At 34.8% G+C, this 18,913-nt stretch overlaps 1 protein-coding gene across 17 annotated transcripts in view; it reads left to right on the forward strand.

Moving 5' to 3' along the window:
- MKLN1 (muskelin 1) overlaps positions 1-18,913 on the forward strand; it is a 339,272-nt gene that overhangs the window by 235,680 nt on the left and 84,679 nt on the right. For all 17 annotated transcript variants that reach the window (XR_008956433.1, XR_008956436.1, XR_008956431.1 and 14 more), the window contains 3 exons: positions 6,297-6,374; positions 8,678-8,743; positions 17,163-17,275. Coding sequence is in view for 5 of the 17 variants with exons in the window: in XM_044388340.3 (XP_044244275.1) it covers positions 6,297-6,374; positions 8,678-8,743; positions 17,163-17,275 (257 nt within the window). In the remaining 12 variants the exon portion in view is untranslated. The remainder of the gene's footprint in view (positions 1-6,296; positions 6,375-8,677; positions 8,744-17,162; positions 17,276-18,913) is intronic.

The following is an 18,913-nucleotide window of genomic DNA, read 5'->3' on the forward strand; positions in this document are numbered from 1 at the left end:
TAGATGAGGTTTGAACATTTTCTTTTTTCCGCTTGGTAAAAACTTCCTAGGTTTCATTTTTTGTCATGTACTTTTTAAGAGGGTATTAACTATTGGAGACAAGAACAGCTTGTGCCTAGTTAGAACTGTATGAAATGTGTTTATTACAGTCTTAATCATAGAGGGAAAAAATGAGACGGTGTTGGACCTGGAGACTTTAAATAGTTTGAAAATTGTTAGCAACTCTGTCTTAGCATGCTTTCTCCTAAATGACATTTTCATTTCTTTTGCATAGTTTTACTTTTATCAGACCCTTCTGATTTCCTGCTTTAGATGTTTGTCAGAAATAGAAATACTAGCAACTGCCTGACTTCCTCTTAAAACATAGAAGTAATTTTTAAACTTAGGTAGTTCATAGGAATGTTTAAATGCCTCACTTTTTAATTTGTTTTTGAGACTTTCTAAAGAGTAGAATGGGTGTTGTCATATTTTTGTAGATAAGAATGTCATTATTTCAATAGAGAGACTACATTTTTTTTGCTGAATCATATAAAATATCTAGGAATACCAAAACAAAAGGCTTATTATTAGCAAGATCTTTCAAGAATTAGAAATATAGGGAGCGTGGTGAAAGTGTTTGGGATGCAGAGGTGTCAGCTTTTCATTTATTTTTAGATCTTAAAAGGGAATTCTTTTAAATTAAAACAAGGTACTGAAAGCAATGCATTTTGAAAAAAATCTTTACCCTGCTTTAATCTTTGCAGCATTTTAATTGATTATTTCAAGGGATTTCAAGCTTATGACTATTTGAGTTCTAGAAATTAAACTTTTTCTGTTAAAAAATAAAGTTTCAGGGCACCTGGGTGGCTCAGTTGGTTCAGTGGCTGACTCTTGATTTCAGCTCAGGTCATGATCTCAGGGTCATGGGATCAAGCCCTGTGTCGGGCTCCACACTCAGCACAGAGTCTGCTTGAGAATCTCTCCTTCTCCCTCTGCCACTCACACACACTCTCTCTCTCTTTCTCTAAAATAAAATAAATACAATCTTTTTAAAAAGTAAAGTTTCTGTGGCATGTAGTATTACTGTAGTATTACTGTTCATCAAAGCCTTAATGAGCATTTGCATTATTTTCTTTTTGAAGACATAAAAGAAGATTCTTAAAGCATGTCATTTCATTGAAAGTTACTGTTTCATTGAAAGTTATTATATAGCTATTCCATGTAACCTACTCCAGATCCATCTGGACTATTTATTGATAACCCAGTTTCCCTGGCAAGAGGCAGTAGTGCATATTAGAATAGATTAAATGAGAGTTGTCTTTAATTTATCATGTTTCTCTGTAAAATGCAAATACATATTTTTAAGTCGTTATAATATTTTTTGTTTGGAGTGGTTAGATGATTTAATATTATAACATGAATCAATGTCAAGAAGCTAATAATAGAGCTTGGATAGTTGGGAGTGAGAGGGATGTGAGAGGGCTGGAATTTATAGATTTCTAGCTTTTGTCTTATGTTAAGCCATGATATCTTTCAAAGAAGAGGTGTTTGGTTTGGTTTGGTTTTTATTTTGTTTTTTGATAGAACAGCTAGCTTCCCAAACAAGCCAGTGCTTATAAGGAACCACTTCCAGCCAACAGGAATGCTTCAGTAAGTAAGTAATCTAGGGTAGTGGCAAACCAGCATTCCAGAGAAGAAATGAAACATAAACTTTAGCCACAGTAGGAGTAGGTCTTCATTTAAGAGAGAGATTACACTGTTTCCTTTAAATCATAAATAATTTTTTTCAACTTTTTTTCTTTTTATTCTTTTAATACCGGATTTGTTTAATATGTAGTAGAATGATCTGGAATGGCAAGTTTTCTTTTCCAAAGTCTTGATTATTTTCATGTATTGTTGAATGGGTAAATTTTGCCATGTCTGTTACAGTGTTTTATGTTAGATTGTAATAAAAAAACTAATCTATTATATGTGTGTTAGTCCATTATATATATGTATCTATCTTTATTGTTAGTCTGGAGGGTTGAAAATATTTTGGACTTTGAGCTTTTTATACCTTTTTGTTGGGAGTCCTTAGGCGTGTTATTTAACTTCTTTGACCCTTAATTTTTTAACCTTTGCATTAATTAATAATCATTATAGTATAGGTTTGAGGACTAAATTAGTTTAACCTTTGTGGTGTCTTGCTCACAGTTGATACTCAGTAAAAGTCAGTTTTGTTTTGTTTTTCTTTTTTTGTAAGATCTTTTTTGGAAAGTTATTTCCAGATTTGATAATGCTGTATCTAAATAATTTCTTCGTGTTTCATAAGAGTCTCCACAATAGAAGAGTAGGAGACATCAGAGTGAATTGTTGTCTTTTAGAATAGTGAAGACAAAAAGAATTCATTAGGGAGAGAGGGAGACAAATTTAAAAGTTCCTCAAATAATTTTTTTTCAAATGTTTGCTTGACTACTCTGTGCAAAATAGTGTGCCTTGTTAGGGTGTCATTGTATACTAGGAATATGCTTTCTTGGAAGTAGAAGTTTTTTCTTGTTTTTTTTTGTTTGTTTGTTTTGTGTGGTTTTTTTTTTTTATAAAGATTTTATTTATTTATTTGACAGAGAGAGAGCCAGTGAGAGAGGGAACACAAGCAGGGGGAGTGGGAGAGGAAGAAGCAGGCTCCCAGTGGAAGAGCCCGACATGGGGCTCGATCCCAGAACTCCGGAATCACACCCTGAGCCAAAGGCAGACGCTTAAGGACTGAGCCACCCAGGCGCCCCTGGAAGTAGAAGTTTTATGCGCAGTTTGTTTTAATGTTAGATACTTACTAACATTAAGATGACACAGAGGAAATGTCTACCGTGTGATTAGGAAAGTCCCCCTATTTCCTGCCTTTTTTTTTTCTTTTCTAAGCTTTTATTATATACTGAACATATCTGATATTGTGCTATTAACTGTCCATTATTCAGGAGAAGATTAATTTTATCTACCTAGAATAAGACCATCATAATTTCTAGTATTTTAAATTTGGAGTAGTTAATATTTTAAATTTTGTGAGTAATATCCTCTGCAAGCCTGACTAAATAAACTTTGGACATTTTTGTCTCTCTTTGTCCTTGTTAAAAACAACTAATGTTACTGTATAAAGCACTGATTGTAGAAATGTAGATGTGTCTAGTGATCTGTGAAGAATAGACATTTCCCAGGGGTAATAAAGGCTATGAAAATGGCTTATGTCACAATATGTTACAATAACTATGTTACAAAGTTCTTTTGAGGTTTAGAAAATAATTCCATATATTAGTTGTTTTGTGGCTTCTGGTAATTGAAGTACTCAATGTAGAAAAATTGGGAAAACCGTGAAGTACAAAGAAAAAACCCCCAATAAAAAAATCATCCTAATCCTGGAAACCAAAGAAAATCACTTAGCTTTTTGATGCATGACAGTGTTTTACTTTTTTCCACCCGTGTGTCTGTGTGTGTATTTACAGATTATTTTATGGAAATTATATAATGTTGGGGAGTTTGTTCTTTTTACTTTGAAAATTACTGACTATTTTTGTAGGACAGTTGTGTTTGACAAAAGAAAAACAACATGAAGGTCTTGATGGGTGGAGTATTTGTAAGCTTTTTAGGTTGGTTAAGAGTGGGGGTAGAAGGATTGGTTGAAGAAACAATTAGAGAATTTAATTTTACTTGCAGTGTTCAGAAGGACTTGAAAAATCAGGGATGGGGTCCTTCATTTGAGTAGAACTGTTGATGTGATCACTCTTAAAAGAATTTTCCCCAGTGGATTATGAGTTCTTGTTCCAAATAGTGCTATAAGGCTTAAGGAGAAAGAGGAGATGAAGACTTTCCTAAGATGAGCATAAGGTAAAATCGGCCAGACACACATAGTTCCAGTAAATATATTCGTTATAACAGTGGTGGAATCTTAGTGTGCCAGAATTTGGAAGGAACCTCTGGCCCTATCCTGCTCTTAAACACGAGTTTTATAGATAAGGAACTTACTTATCAAAGTTGTATAACTAATTACAATTAGTATAAGAGATGTAGGCAATATGGCGATTGGTTACTGTTAAAAAAATATGGAATTTATGACTTTTCTAATTTTCTCTATTTTTGCTTTGTATTTTTCATGTCTGTAGTTTCCTTGTCTTTCTTAGTTTTCTACTCATCTCTGCATATTCCTGTCTTTTACTTTTTTCTTTCTCTTCAGTTAGCCGTTATGTAGAATTAATGCATATATTTTAAAATCATTGTCTTTATCAAATAATTATGTCTTCTGTTTAAGCTTTTTTAAAAGGATTAACTTTTATGTGTCTTTCTCAAAACTGAGTAAAATTCACTTACTATGATTTGTGTCTATAGAATTCAAAATTTATGAGTCATATTTTACTAGCATCATTAACAGGAGCCCCTGTTAATTTTATCTGAAAAAAAGTTTTCCAGTTCGTGTAGCGGGAGAGTATTGGTCAGAGTAGGCTGGATGGGTAAGAATTATCAGAAAAGCCCACGGGGGAGTAGATTTTGACAGAAACACTCTCACTAAAATAAGTCTTGAATCTACTTTTTCCCCTTACTGTAACAATTAAAATATAAATGCTAATGTCTGAGTGCTAACTTTCAAAGGAAAGACGAATATTAGAACTTTCTTTTTGCAAAAATTATGAAGTCCTAAAAGCAAAGAAAAAGAGCAACTAGAGGAGTATATGGGATGGAAGTTTTCAGTTAAAATCATCTGAAAAGACTTGTAAGCTAAAGGGTGTGGTTCAGTTGAGCTGCATAATTACCCAGAAAAGAAAGAAATTAGGGAGATCTCTGTATATTACACAGTCTGTGGCAAATGTGTAAGTCATGGAGAACGGACAGTTTTATTTATAAATTCTTCAGAAAAGTATTTACGTTAGGGACTAAATGAAGCAAAAGGGAAAACCTTTTTTCAGATTGAGATCGGAGTCAAATGATAGAATTTATACTAAAGTTGTCTTTGTAAGTTATAATCTGTATTGATTCATGTAATAGAAAACCCTTGTTTAAAAAGTAAGTATATGTTGTTATATGACATAACAAGTCCAGAGGTAGATTTCATGGTTGGTCAGTTCAGTGATGCAGTTTCTTTTCCTGTCTCTGCTTTGTCATTATTGAATCAACTTCATTCTCATACCTGTGCAGATTGGCTGTACATTGCATACAGACAGGAAAATTTCCAGAAGAATAAAAGTAGATTTGTCTTCTTGGTGTGTTTATTTAGAAGCAAAGGAAACATTGGATGCATTAGCCAGAATTGGGGTCTACACCATTCTTAAGTGAATGTTTGTTGAGGAGCATGGGATTAGGGCTTGATAATTATTTGGGATGAAATAAATATATATGGGGAGCTCAATCTCTGTAACCACTATGGCAGCCAGTGTAACAACTCCTCATAAGAAGTAAGTTACGAGGGGTGCCTGGGTGGCACAGCAGTTAAGCGTCTGCCTTCGGCTCAGGGCGTGATTCCGGCGTTGTGGGATCGAGCCCCACATCAGGCTCCTCCGCTATGAGCCTGCTTCTTCCTCTCCCACTCCCCCTGCTTGTGTTCCCTCTCTCGCTGGCTGTCTCTATCTCTGTCGAATAAATAAATAAAATCTTAAAAAAAAAAAAAAAGTTACGAATTTATTGATGAAATAAGTTCAGAAGTAAAGCAGAGTGAAACACGAGTCCCTGCCTACCACTTAAGAGCTGCATGATTTTGGTTAAGTTCCTTAGTATCTCTAAACACACATCTCCCCATCTGTAAAATGGAGATGATAATGCCTAGTTCATAAAGTTATTTTTTTAATTAAGTCATCTTTAGTCTGTCTTAACTAAGACAGAATGAATTTTAACATTTCATAAGTATTTGGTGAATATGTAACTATACTTGCACCGGTACTTTTATCTCTGTGGTTTTATACTCAAAGAAAACCATGTAAAAATGGAATTTGCACTTTAAACAGTTAGTTTTGTTTTTCCTGAGGTTGTAAGGGCCTAGACCAAAGTTGTTGAGGCACTCATCTTCTACTCTAGTTTTCTTGTATTCGTCGTGACAAAAATGGGGAAAACATAGTAAATTTAGTATGAGCTGCCACTAAAACAAGTTGTTTACATGGTTGTATCAACTAATATTTTACTATTTATATTTGAGATAGAGTGAAAACTGAAGTGACACAGTTTCTGAAAATGTACTATTATTAGGGTATTAGTGACATGTTAATAATTCCCCTTAATGTAGGCTTTTTTTCTTTTTTGCTATAATAAAAAGTGTAAGTCAGTTAAGGTATAAATAATTCTCTCTCATTCTTTGGTATTTGCAGATGGTTTGTTCAATCAGTACATCAGTCAACAGGAATATAAGCCAAGATGGAGTCAAATCATTCCCAAAAGCACCAAAGGTAAGCCTTATTTTCTAGGTTGTGAGTGGTTTTGCTTTAATGTCTCAGTTTCATTTTTTCCAGGGTAGCTCAAGTTTTAGAGTACTTTGTGTGAGAAATGCAAGTGTTTAACATAAGACATAGGTTCCTTAACTAGATGGTGGAGTTAGCTTACTACATTGAACTTTCCTTTTAAACCTTTTTGTTTTACCACTAAAACAGAAGATTGGGCAGTTTTTACACAGAATACCCTCATAAACTGCTTTTATAGAGATGCTGTAAAATTACAGGCTTAGTGTTGTAATGCCAAATGTGTTCCTGATAAACCCTCAGTTTTGCAGAATTGCTCACTAAAGCGAACAGGGCTTATAAGAAAAGTAGAAATGGGGCATATCATTCTAAATCTATGGAACTTTTTAAGCAGATACAAATGAGAACTAGTGTCGTAACCCGAATAAAAATAAATACTGGTACAGTTAACTGTTTATAGGCATTTATATTGAGCCTCACAGTGAGTTTGGAGCCTTCAGTGCTGGGACTCATGCTTCCTTCTTTGACTTGTCGACCTTAGAGGGTATTTATCAAAACTTAAAATCTGATCTAGAGCATGGTCTTCTCCATTAATCCATTTCTTCACTTGATCTTGACTCACTGCTTTGCCAGATGATTAATATAGTGGAAAGTATAGCAACTGTTTAGTGCAATTACTTGCATTAAAAGAAGGCAGTTCTGTGGATGTTCAGCTTTTTTCTGACAGTCTTCATAAATTGCTAAGCAATTCTCTTCAATTGGGAGAAAGCTCTCCCCTGATAGTGTTAAACATTAATATACTGGAGAAAATTGCTTACGAACGTCCATAATTTCTGTTATTCAGACATCATTTCTCTTGCTTTATCAGTCATTTTTGAGGTAATTTTTGTCAGAGAGACCCATGTTGTAGCAGACAGATTGTAATTGAGTATTTGAAAACTGATGGGTTAAATATATAAAATGCAAACATATTGGCAATAAATCTATTTTAGTGTCTTATTCTGTTCTTCAAAGTGGCAATACTGACTGAGAGGAAGAAGGAAGAAAAAGATAAAACATCAGTGATAACGAGCCACAAAATCTTAACATAACTGTATTGGAAAGGAGAAAGAATTTGCGGAGAACTTCTGAATGAGAAGTCCTTGAATACAGTAGTAATGGGATGAATGCTTCAGTTTGGCATGATTATTTTCTCTATATAAGAACTAACATTTCAGTATTTTTTCATAGTACCCTGGTGAAATTAGTAAAAGTTTGGATGGTCCCTGTTTTATATAGGAGAAAGCTGAAACATGGAAAATTATTAGCTAAAGTAATATATTTCAGTTAATAGAGGAGTAATAAAGAAACCTTAGGTTTTCTGGTTCATATCAAGACAGACATTAGAATCCTGTAACCTACTGAACCATTGAAATGAAGTTATATCTTTGTTTATATTAAGATTTAGTATAAAGTAAGATTCAATACAAGTTGAACAATAGTTCTACAGAAGTTTAAAAGTTTCCCTGATTGTATTTCAAACTGCCTGTTAAGCTCCACGATGGAAATAGGAATCAAAAGGAAGTAAATCTTTTACTTTTCAGTCAGTACTCAAAATAGTTGGTACGTTAGGTGGTAATATAAATTAATACAAAACTTGGTGACATGTTGGTTTTCAGTGGCTTAGTTGTATGAACTTTAAAACTGCTCCTTATACTAATTAGGTATGCTTGGAATAGAGACCTGAGATCTAATTCTGTAGCTGCTTTCCACCTTCACTTTTTCATGCCAGTAGTTCAGAGTTTTTTGTCTTATGTTTTTGTGGAATATCCTGCGTCCTTGCTGATTTATGGCACTGGTCATAAATACATTGAAAATAGTTCCCTGTTGCATTAATAGTCTGAAAGCATTGGAAAAAAGAGCAGGGTATTTATTATAAACATAGTTATATTATTTCTTTTGAGTCTTTTACTTGTTCTTAACTTGAAAGAATAAATGTGTGTTAATTTTACTGTTCATTGCAGACTTACGAATGCAGTTACTTTGGATTTCCAGTTATTCTGTGTTATTCTTTTTTTTTTTTTTTAAGATTTTATTTATTTATTTGACAGAGATAGAGACAGCCAGCGAGAGAGGGAACACAAGCAGGGGGAGTGGGAGAGGAAGAAGCAGGCTCATAGCGGAGGAGCCTGATGTGGGGCTCGATCCCAGAACGCCGGGATCATGCCCTGAACCGAAGGCAGACGCCCAACCGCTGTGCCACCCAGGCGCCCCTGTGTTATTCTTTTTAAAGAACATATTTGTTTCTCCTTCAGGTGATGGAGAAGATAACCGACCAGGAATGAGAGGGGGCCATCAGATGGTTATTGATGTTCAAACAGGTGAGGAGTATTTGCAGTGGAAAGCAAATTCTTTTAAAAATTATACATTCTAAAATAAGCACAAAGATACTTCTTCCATTCATTGCAGAGGTGAAATGTTATCAGCCGTAATAACCAATTAGACAAATAAAATAGACATTAGCTATTATGTTAAATAAATGAGGAAGTAACACATGAGAGAAGGGAGGCTGCTGCACAGTTGAAATTAGGTAACCTAAAAGAAATGTGCAGCCATTTCTGTCTGTGAGTGTGTGTGGTTTTATATGTGTTTGATTGTTGTAGTAAACTGTGGAGTATTTCTGGATTTTCAGTGCACTTATATTTTAATGCCATAATATGGGAATTATTGCAAGAGAATGAAGATATTTTTTTTGAGAGAGAGAATATCAAATTAAGTAGCTTAAGTGTTAATAGATCCACTAATTGCTTAACACTGTTCACAAACCTATAAATAATTTGTTTTAGCTATTCTTTTCTGCCTTTTAGACTTTATTGTATAAGTTGCTACCAAAAATTTCCCTTAGGTTTCTACAGCCTGGGATAGCTTAGATACCATTGTATTCAGAGGTTAATTCTAAAATTATAGTAGGTTTTAAGTTACCATCTGGAAAAGCAAATACCAAGAATTCAGTATAATTTTACTTTATTATTTGGTTTTAGAATACTTTACTTCAGGGAGTGCCAATATCCATTCAAGTAATATTTTACTTTTTCCGTTCTGTTACTGTGTTATGCTGATTCATAGGGCCTCAGGAATAATTTTGTTGACTCATATCATAAAGTAAGGATAAAAATGATCACAATGTAGATAATAATCTCCTAGACATTAATGTAACAAGAAGTTATGATATCTCTTTTAAAATTAACTGCTAAATTTGTATAGTAACCTGTGAGCTGATTTAGGAGTATTACTAGTTTCTGTATGGAAGAGGTTCATTTCAGGGCATTTGAACTTGCTCCCCTAATGTTGGTCTGTCTCCCCAAATCCTTTCCCTCCCACAGATACAGGTTTGATTCAACTATAGAGTCTTAGGAATCCTTTCTTCTGAGAGTCCAATAAATATACATATGCGTTATTTATTTATTTATTTATTTATTTATTTATTTGAGAGGAGAGAGAGACAGCACAAGCAGGGGGAGGGGCAGAGGGAGACGGAGAAGCAGACTTACCTCTGAGTAGGGAGCCCAACATGGGGCTTGATCTCAGGACCCTGAGATCATGACCTAAGCTGAAGGCAGACGCTTAAACTGACTAAGCCACCCAGGCACCCCATGTTGTTGGTTATATTCTAATATATTTAAATTTTTTGATGATTCTGCTTATTCTTTTCTAGTATATAGACTATACTTCTTTAAGGCTGTAGTTAATCATTACCTTGGGATCAAGGTAGAAAAATTAAATGTTATGTAGAGCTTTACATTCTTTCAGGCAACATTTAATGCTTTCTGAATTTAATTTGGGTACAGAGCAGAGTTTGGGATATCTTTGGATTTGTTCTTTAGAAATCCTTCTATTTCTATTATAAAACTATTAATAGCATCAGTTATCAAGGTATTTTCATATACTGTATCATTTGTGTACCAGAGCCCTCTTATAACTGCTACCACGAGGTTGATCTTAATCATCTTCAAAGAGATTATAATTATTGTAAATCTTTCCAAGAACTTTTTCTAGTCCAGTCTTACTGACATAGCAACTAAATATAATGGTTGAGGGTTCAGTTTGTGAGAAGGGGGTATTAGACATACCTGGGTTTGAATCCTGACTTTACCACTGACTTTTTATTTGATCATGAATGAGTTATAATGATGATAAAAATGGGAATAGTATGTTATTGGAAGAGTATAATATATTTTATATATAATGTATATATTATTTATATAATATGTATTTTTATGTGCAACATTACTATACTGTATATACTGATTGGTTTTGATGAGAGAATTTTATGTAAGTCTAAAGACCTTTTTAATCTTTGGTTTTTGTTTTTGACAGAATCTCACAGTGGAAATATTTTAAAACAATTTTAAAACTTTTGAAAAATAATTTAAAACAACTTGAAAAGCAGTCTTGATGGAAAAAAATAACTCACCCATAATCCCACATTTTAATTAACCAGTGTTATTTCAGTATATTTGCTTTATCTTTTATCTGTGTTGTCCTGACTGATATTTTAGAGAGGAAGGGAAACCATAAATATAAGATTTTTAGAAAAAAAAATTAAGAATTTTGCTGATAAGGATTAGGTAGAGTTAGTAGTAAAGAATGACTTTCCCCAAGTAGAGTTTCAAGAACCCAGAAGTTTTATCTTTATAAAGTTGATGCCAGAGTAGTGAAGCATAGTAGAGAGACCCGGTCATTATTTTAAGTATTCATTTTAAGGATTTCCGGAGCAAGGGCTCTTAATCTGGTGAAGTTATATACAAAATTTTGTTTGTATGTACATTTTTCTAGGAAGAGAATCCATGAATTCAGATCATCAAAGGGACTCTTAACTCAAAAAGTTAATAAAATCTTTACTAGTATAAAACTTCATAAAGTTCATTTCATCTTTAAAGTGGCTTGTATTTCAAAACAATTATTGCTTCCCAGTGTTTCATGAATTTTGTTTTCTTAAAAATATAATGGTGCCTTATTTTTTTTTTTCACTCTATAGTTCTTTTCATTTTGCTACAGCTCTAAGGGTAGAGTAACAATTTAGAAAAGTACCTGATGGCATACATTTTACTATTTAATTTCAGAGCTTTCTGCCATCCTAAGTGAATTCTATCATTTATACCATGGTAGAGAAGAATTGTAGTATTTTGTCCTACTGAATATGTATGTCAATTTTATTGACTATGATCCTTATACTTGGCACCTCTCCACTTCAGTTCTTCAACTTTGGGTAAAATAAGGCAAATACAAAGAGAGAAAAGGTATGTTTATTCTGTTTCAGTGTGGAAGTCTGTTCAGATGAAAATTTAAATGTTCATTGTACCAAGAAGTTCTTTGGTGGGTAACCCTCATTGAATTTTGAGAACCTATAGTGCCAGCCTTTTTTCCTCTCTCAGAATAGGTAGTAAGACTCAGGCAAAATCCCAGTATTGGTATCTACAAAAGAAATTAAAGGGGTGTTGCTTGTCACTTGGTAGAGCCCTTCTATGGAAATCTGAACCTTTCACTGTTCTGTACGAATTATATGAAAGTGCTTGCTTGCTTGCTTCTTTCTTCCTTCCTTCCTTTCTTTTTTTTCCCACAGTGCCCTATATAGGTTTTCCTTAAATTCCTTTAAAAAACTTTTGAAGGAAATAGGTGAATATGGGTTTTAGTTGTTAATTACAAACATGTTCTTTTGGATGTATTTCTTTAAGCTACCTATGACATGAATCTTTTTTCTTTCATGTAGTTATCAGGAAGGAATTCTGGAAATATAACCTTAATTAAGAATATAAAGTATATTGAAATATATGTACAGAAAATATATATTGAATTCAACCAAAGGATCGGTCTCTAGATTTGTAATCACAGCTTTATGTAAGAATGTAGTTGTGCTTGAAAAGGGAGGCAGGCGAATCCAGTTGATAATGGGCTAAGTTCAGAGTTCAGGGGAATGGCTAAAGAAGGTAAGGTTAAAGAACATGTAGAATAGATTTCTCCTTCGAATTCATTCCTCTCTTCAAAATTTTCATGTCTGTTTAAGGTCTTACTAACTGCATTTTCAGAAGGGTTAAACTCTTGGATTAAATGTCCTGACAGGGTTTCATTTTTATCTTGAATATGAATTTGTGTTTCTTAAAACTTTTTTTCCATTTCATTTGTTTTTCTCAAGGTGTCTGTATTAAACTAAGAATTAAGTTAACCCTCTTCACTATCCTGTTAACTCTTCTCCTACCTCTTCTTTTTGATACGTAAGTTTTGTTTAATGTTGGGCCCATGCTGTGTGAGTGTATAGTATTGGTATTCTGTACGGTTTCAAAGTGGAAACACGGATTTAATTATGAAAATAGTGTGCCATCTTGTGGAGAATTATTCAGTCAGCACAGTCTGATTTACCCCTAAGGATCAGAGTAGGAGAGATTTTGCAGTTGGGCTCAGAAAATAAAAAGCCTGCTTCTTTGTGCTGAATGGTATAAAGACACTGATGTGTTACTATTTCTACCTTATTCTTAGTATATTTAAGTTGTGTATATTAGTATTGCTGGTTGTAAGTAGCTGTAGGGTTTATTTAGTGCTGGTACCAAAAAGACTTATGCTAAATAATATGGTTGAGTTTTAGTTTTTGTGGCCTCAGAATTGGCAGATTAACTGACTAATTGATGATTGATTCCTTTTGTCTCAGAATGAAATTGTTTTGACATTTTGAACATAAGCTGTTACTGGTCACTTTATTTCCAATCCCTCTATATTTGCTTCTCCTATAATGCTGCAAGCTCAGAGCTGGCCTTGTTACATCTCTGTTTGTATCGTTTGAAGCTACTCCATGGTCTAGTGGAGTTGAGTTCAGAGCCTTTATATTGCCATTTAACCCGTTCCATGATCTGACTACTACCTGTCTTTTTACGTTCTTTTAAATTGAACAGTGCATTTATTCATCACACAGTTTTAGCCACTTTGCATGCATTATATAATTTCTCACAGTAGCTTTATGAGGTGCTGTGATGTGCCATTTTGGACGTGAGGAAACCAGTGGTTAAGGAACCCAGTGGTGGTTACACAGCTGTGGTGGTAGAACTGCAGTTCTATCAAGATTTGCCTGACTTTAGAGTCCATGTGTTTTAAAACATTTCTCAAGTGGGACGCTTGGGTGGCTCCGTTGGTTAAGCGTCTGCCTTCCGCTCAGGTCGTGATTCCAGGGTCCTGGGATCAAGCCCCACGTCAGGCTCCCTGCTCAGCGAGAAGCCTGTGTTCTCCCTCTCTCTCTGCCCCTCTACTCCTGCGCTCTCTTTCTAACTCACGTTCACTCTCAAGTAAATAAAATTTTTTAAAAATTTCTTTTTTAAATAAAACACTTCTCATGTGTTTTTCTGTCTCTGTGCCTTTGTTATACTTTTTACTGTGCTTGAAATGTTCTCCTCTCTGTCTCCTGTTCTGCCAGCAGAGCCACCTTCTTTTTTTTTTTTTTTAAGATTGATTTATTTAGAGAGAGAGAAAGAGCATACGTGTGAGTGGGGGAGGGGCAGAGGGAAAGGGAGAGAATCTCAGGCAGACTCCCTGGTGAGCACAGAGCCCTACACGAGACTCCATCTGATGACCCTGAGGTCATGACAGGAGCCAAAATGAAGAGTCTGACGCTTGACCGACTGAACCATCCAGGTTACTCCAGAGCCACCTTCTGATGTATAGGTCAGATACCTTTCTTGTGTCCCCTCAGGTGTACTCTTCCCTCTTTTGAACTCAGATGGTGCTTTTTACCTTTCTTAGGGCATTTAGTCTGCCCTGAATTATGGTGATTTATGTACTTGCATTATATTCTTGATTAGATTGTAAGTATCTTGAGGATAGGGACTGTCTTCTTTCTTTTCTGTAAAATACCTTGTCAATTCAGACTAGCCCTGGGAAAACATTGACTGAACATTCCTCTGAGTGCCAGGAGAAATGGATAGCCACAATAGTCTATGTGCCTTTAAGAAAAAAATATAGAGAAAGGACTGCTTCTTGAAGAGGACTGTACTGCCCAGGGATGTACGTGAATTGTTACATAACCGATAAGCATGAGAATGGACCCTGTTGCAAATAATGTTTTCTTTTTTCTGTTTCCTTACTTCTTACTACAGTTCTCTCTAGTTATTTCTGTAATCTTTGAAAGTCTTTGATATCCTTTATACATTAAATAATACTTTTGCTCGTGTTTATTTCTAAATAATATTTCATCTCTGATTTAACTTAAATGATTAGATGATTTAACTAAAATTTTGTCATGCATTTTATTCAGGTATGTCAAAAGGTCCTGTTTCCATCCGATTCATTCAATTTTACTATTAAACTTCAACTGGGACTACAAAGCATTCACAGACAAGAATGACATCTTGGATTAATTCCATTGGGATGCTTGCTCTCTGCCAGATTTTATTTTGCTCAGCTATCAATGAGGCTGTTGTGGAAATGTGGGTTTTCTTTGCTGTGAGAATTTATGCGTACAAAGAGACCTGCTTTTCAGAAAGAACATTGAGAACCCAGAGCCCAAGAGGAAGGGTTATTAAAGTTAATGAACCAGGGTAACCTTATCCAGAGGGTACCCAGAAACACTATAAAACAAAAGGTCAATTGCTATTGCTATTTTAGTTATATACCCACTCCCTCTCCTGGCTTTAGAATTTAACGGGGTTAATTGCCTTTACAGTGAGGCCTTGGCAAATAATTTTTAAGCCAGATGAAAATTCTTTAATTTTTTTTTCCTGTAAAACTTGAAGTATCTGGTATTACTGCATGCCATTTGGGAAACAGAATGTTACTTGACTAATGATAGTGGATTGTTTTATAGTTCTGAGATATGATGGTTTTTTAACAGCTTCAAATAATTGCCATTATTTCACATTTGTACAAAGCCGGAAAGTTCTGGGTACTGAGTTAGTCATGGAATTGGATACAGTAATGTTGTTTTTATTGCATCTGTGGCACTTAGTAACTATAGAGTATATTTTATTTTTGTGCATGTTTTAAAGGTGGGACTGCTGTTTGTGCTTGATAGCCTCAGAATGTTTTCATGTAACTTATATCTAAAAAACTACACCACAACACTGAGAGTTTTGTAAGTGAAAACTAAGACCCAGGGAGGTTATGTGGCCCGTATTTGATTTGATTACCCAGTTAGCACTAGAATTCAATCCTGTTCCAATGGTATGTTCTTACCCAGAAGCAGTGTTTGGATTTCTGTAGCTTCTGGGGCATAGAATAGGACATTTCACTTAGAAAATTCACTTAGAATTTGAAATTATATGAAAATATGACAAAAATCTCTTAGAAGACAGTCCAACTCTGTGAATGGCAAGAGTTTTCCTTAATGATATTACAGTATTTCTAAGTGCACTTTGAATTGTAACTGTTCATGGTGGGGCCTAACTTAAATGACGTCTCCACATAAATAGGCCTAGGTCATGCCGATTAGGGAGTAGATAGCTTTACAATGTTTCTGTATGTTTTATTTAACTTTTTTAAAAAAAGGGGTACCTGGCTGACTCAGTCGGTAGAGCATGTGATTCTTGGTCTTGCAGTCATGACTTCAAGCCCCATGTTGGGCATAGAGTTTACTTAAAAAAAAAAAAGAAAGAAAGAAAGAGGGGTACCTGCTTGGCTCAGTTGGTTAAGCATCTGACCTAAGCTCAGGTCATGATCTTAGGGTCCTGGGATCAAGCCCCACATCGGGCCCCCTGCTCAGCGGGGAGTCTGCTTCTCCCTCTCCTTCTGCTCCTTCCCCCCCCCCACTTGTGCTCTTTCTCTCTCTCTCTCTCAAATAAATAAAGTCTTAAAAAAAAAAAAAGGAAAGGAAAGAAAAAATGTCGTGACTTTTAAAAAATAATTGCTGGGCTTGTGTAACCAATAGACATAAGACATTTAAATGGGGGGAAATATATGAAGAAAGGAAAGGCACTATTATAAAGAAGGAGGTGGATCATAACAGTGTTACGTATAAAGATTGTCACTATTCATGGGGCAAGAAATGAGCTTTGTTGCAGTGAAGCAGTCCATGGATATAATAGACATTTCAGATTTAGAAGAAACCAAATTTTCAAGATACCTAGAATGACTTAAAGGTTGACTTCTGAGGAGTTAAGCCTACTCTAGTATATTTGGAAAAGATTTCTCCAGTTTCCATGGGAATGCCAAGGCTGTACATCACCTTATTCTTATGGTGTCTAGCTTTAAGTAGGAGCTAGTTTTAACCATTGTTTTTGATATTGCAATAGAGGGAAAACAGTTTTAATGTGAAGTTTTTTTTTCAGAAATAGCTAGATGTCTTTATGTTCTATTTTAGACCATATATTCCTTTTGGATTTCTTTCTTTCTTTCTTTCTTTCTTTTTTAAACAATCTGAAGCTGCTGTATTGCTAAGAAGCTGCTAAGTGTAAACTTTTTTGGCCCAGCACAGAAACTCCTAAACTGGCAGCACATCAGATTCACTCTGGGTACTTGCAAAAATACACACTCTTCTTATCCACTGAAGACCTGTGAAAGAATCTTGGGGAATGTCTCTTAGTTATTTGTATTTTTATAAATCTCTCAAAATAGTGGTCCTGCAGCAGCCTTTCCATATACCCATGTTTAGGAGATGCTAACCTAGTATATATTTTGAAATGTTACCCATTGACAAATTTCATTTTTAAGTTTATTTAGATGTGCTTTCTTATGTGATCTTAAAAACAATGGCTATGTCTGGGTGCCTGTATTTTAATTTTATCCTTAAGGGTTTTTTTATACATATTTTTCTAATTTTCATAGAGACCGTTTATTTGTTTGGTGGCTGGGATGGAACACAAGATCTTGCTGACTTCTGGGCGTACAGTGTGAAGGAGAACCAGTGGACATGTATCTCTAGAGACACTGAGAAAGAGGCAAGTTGTCAGACTTTTCATCCATCTGTATTACGATAGGGGTGTGGGTGTACCCTTCTTTTTCTGGATGATTTATATTCTTTTCTATATCCACAGTAGTAGCAGAAGAATTTGTGGTAAACAAGTTTGGTTTAAGTATTCTTGCATTCGAGCTTCTATACCTGGTTCTTCAACTACTGGTACATGAACAAATCTATTTCATAAAGATAAATAGAAATGGGTATCAAATATAATGGTAGTTTTTAACTACTTTAGTCTGGAAATGTAACTGTGTAATGACCTTTTTTCTCATGTTCCTGTCACCTCTACTCTTACTCTGAGCATTCATCTTATTTTGATTTCCTCTGGAAAAATATGCTTTTGATGTCCTTACCTTTTCACTATTTTGGTCCCTCACTATTTGACTATGTATCAGTTTTCACAAATGATATATATTTTAGACTAAAATTGTATTCATGTGTGTGTCTGTTGATACATATATACATAAAGCATTTCCTTAGTGAATTAGATGGCTTGGATTTATGGCTTTGAATTATGTAAGTGCATAATTACACACTAGTATAAAGCAAATGTTAATTCATTGTTATTTTTTCCAAATCTTTATAGAATTTTTTATTGTACCCTCCATCTAAGCTGTTTCAGATTACAAGGTGAAAAATAAACTTTAACAAAACGATGGGAGCTGAAAATGAAAAGTGAGGGAAAAGACCTAATTCAAAACCCACTGCTTTTAATCTAGAATGGCCATTTCAGAAAGATCAGTGCTCTGTCTTTAATTCTAGGAAATTGGATTCTGCTTATTCAGTGTGTTCCATTTGGGTAGTTTTTATCTTTTCAAAGATATCTTAAATTCTGATTTCTATTTGTTATCCCTGTGAAAATATGTAAAGATGGCCTTTGTCTTTCAGTATTAAAGTACCATTTTCTGAAGTGATTGTATCTTCAACAAAAATAAAGAGAGATCTAAAAAAATTCCTAACATTTCTTTTAAACTATTTTAAATCTAAGTTGATTGCATCTGTAATTATTCTTGCAGTAAGTCTAGGATTCATCCTGAAAGCCTCCTTCTTCATTGAATATGTCTAATTAGTGCATAAGTTCCAACAGTTCTAGCACCCAATACTGCATTTCAGATGTCTTTTCTGTTCTACTCTTTTTGGCACTAATTCCAACACGATGGTTTCTTTCTTAAACTTTTGCCTCCACTGTTAATCTGCTGTCTATTTTCCATTCATTAAAAAGCATATTTGGCCATATGACACTTGCTTAAACCCTATGGTTAGCTTCAGTCCCTGTTTCACTTATCTCTTACATTCCGTCTATTCCAAACATCCACCAAACCTCAGTGGCGTATAGCAGTAGTTGTTTATTTTGTTGACGAGTCTACAGATTGGCTGCATGATTCTTTTGGTTTTGGCTGGACTTATTCATGTGTCCCAAAGTCAACTGGCTGTCAGCTAATCTAGGATATCTTCAAGCGGGGACTACTTGACTCTGTTCTACATAGTCGCTCACCTTCCTGTTGGCGAGCTGGGCTTGTTCTCATGTGAGGGGCAGGGCTTCAAGGACGAAAGGTAGACGTGAGTACTCCACTAAATTTGTTATTGTCCCATAGGCTACAGGAAGTCATATGGCCAA

Source organism: Ursus arctos, unplaced genomic scaffold (assembly GCF_023065955.2).
Source record: "Ursus arctos isolate Adak ecotype North America unplaced genomic scaffold, UrsArc2.0 scaffold_3, whole genome shotgun sequence".
Lineage (NCBI taxonomy): Eukaryota > Metazoa > Chordata > Mammalia > Carnivora > Ursidae > Ursus > Ursus arctos.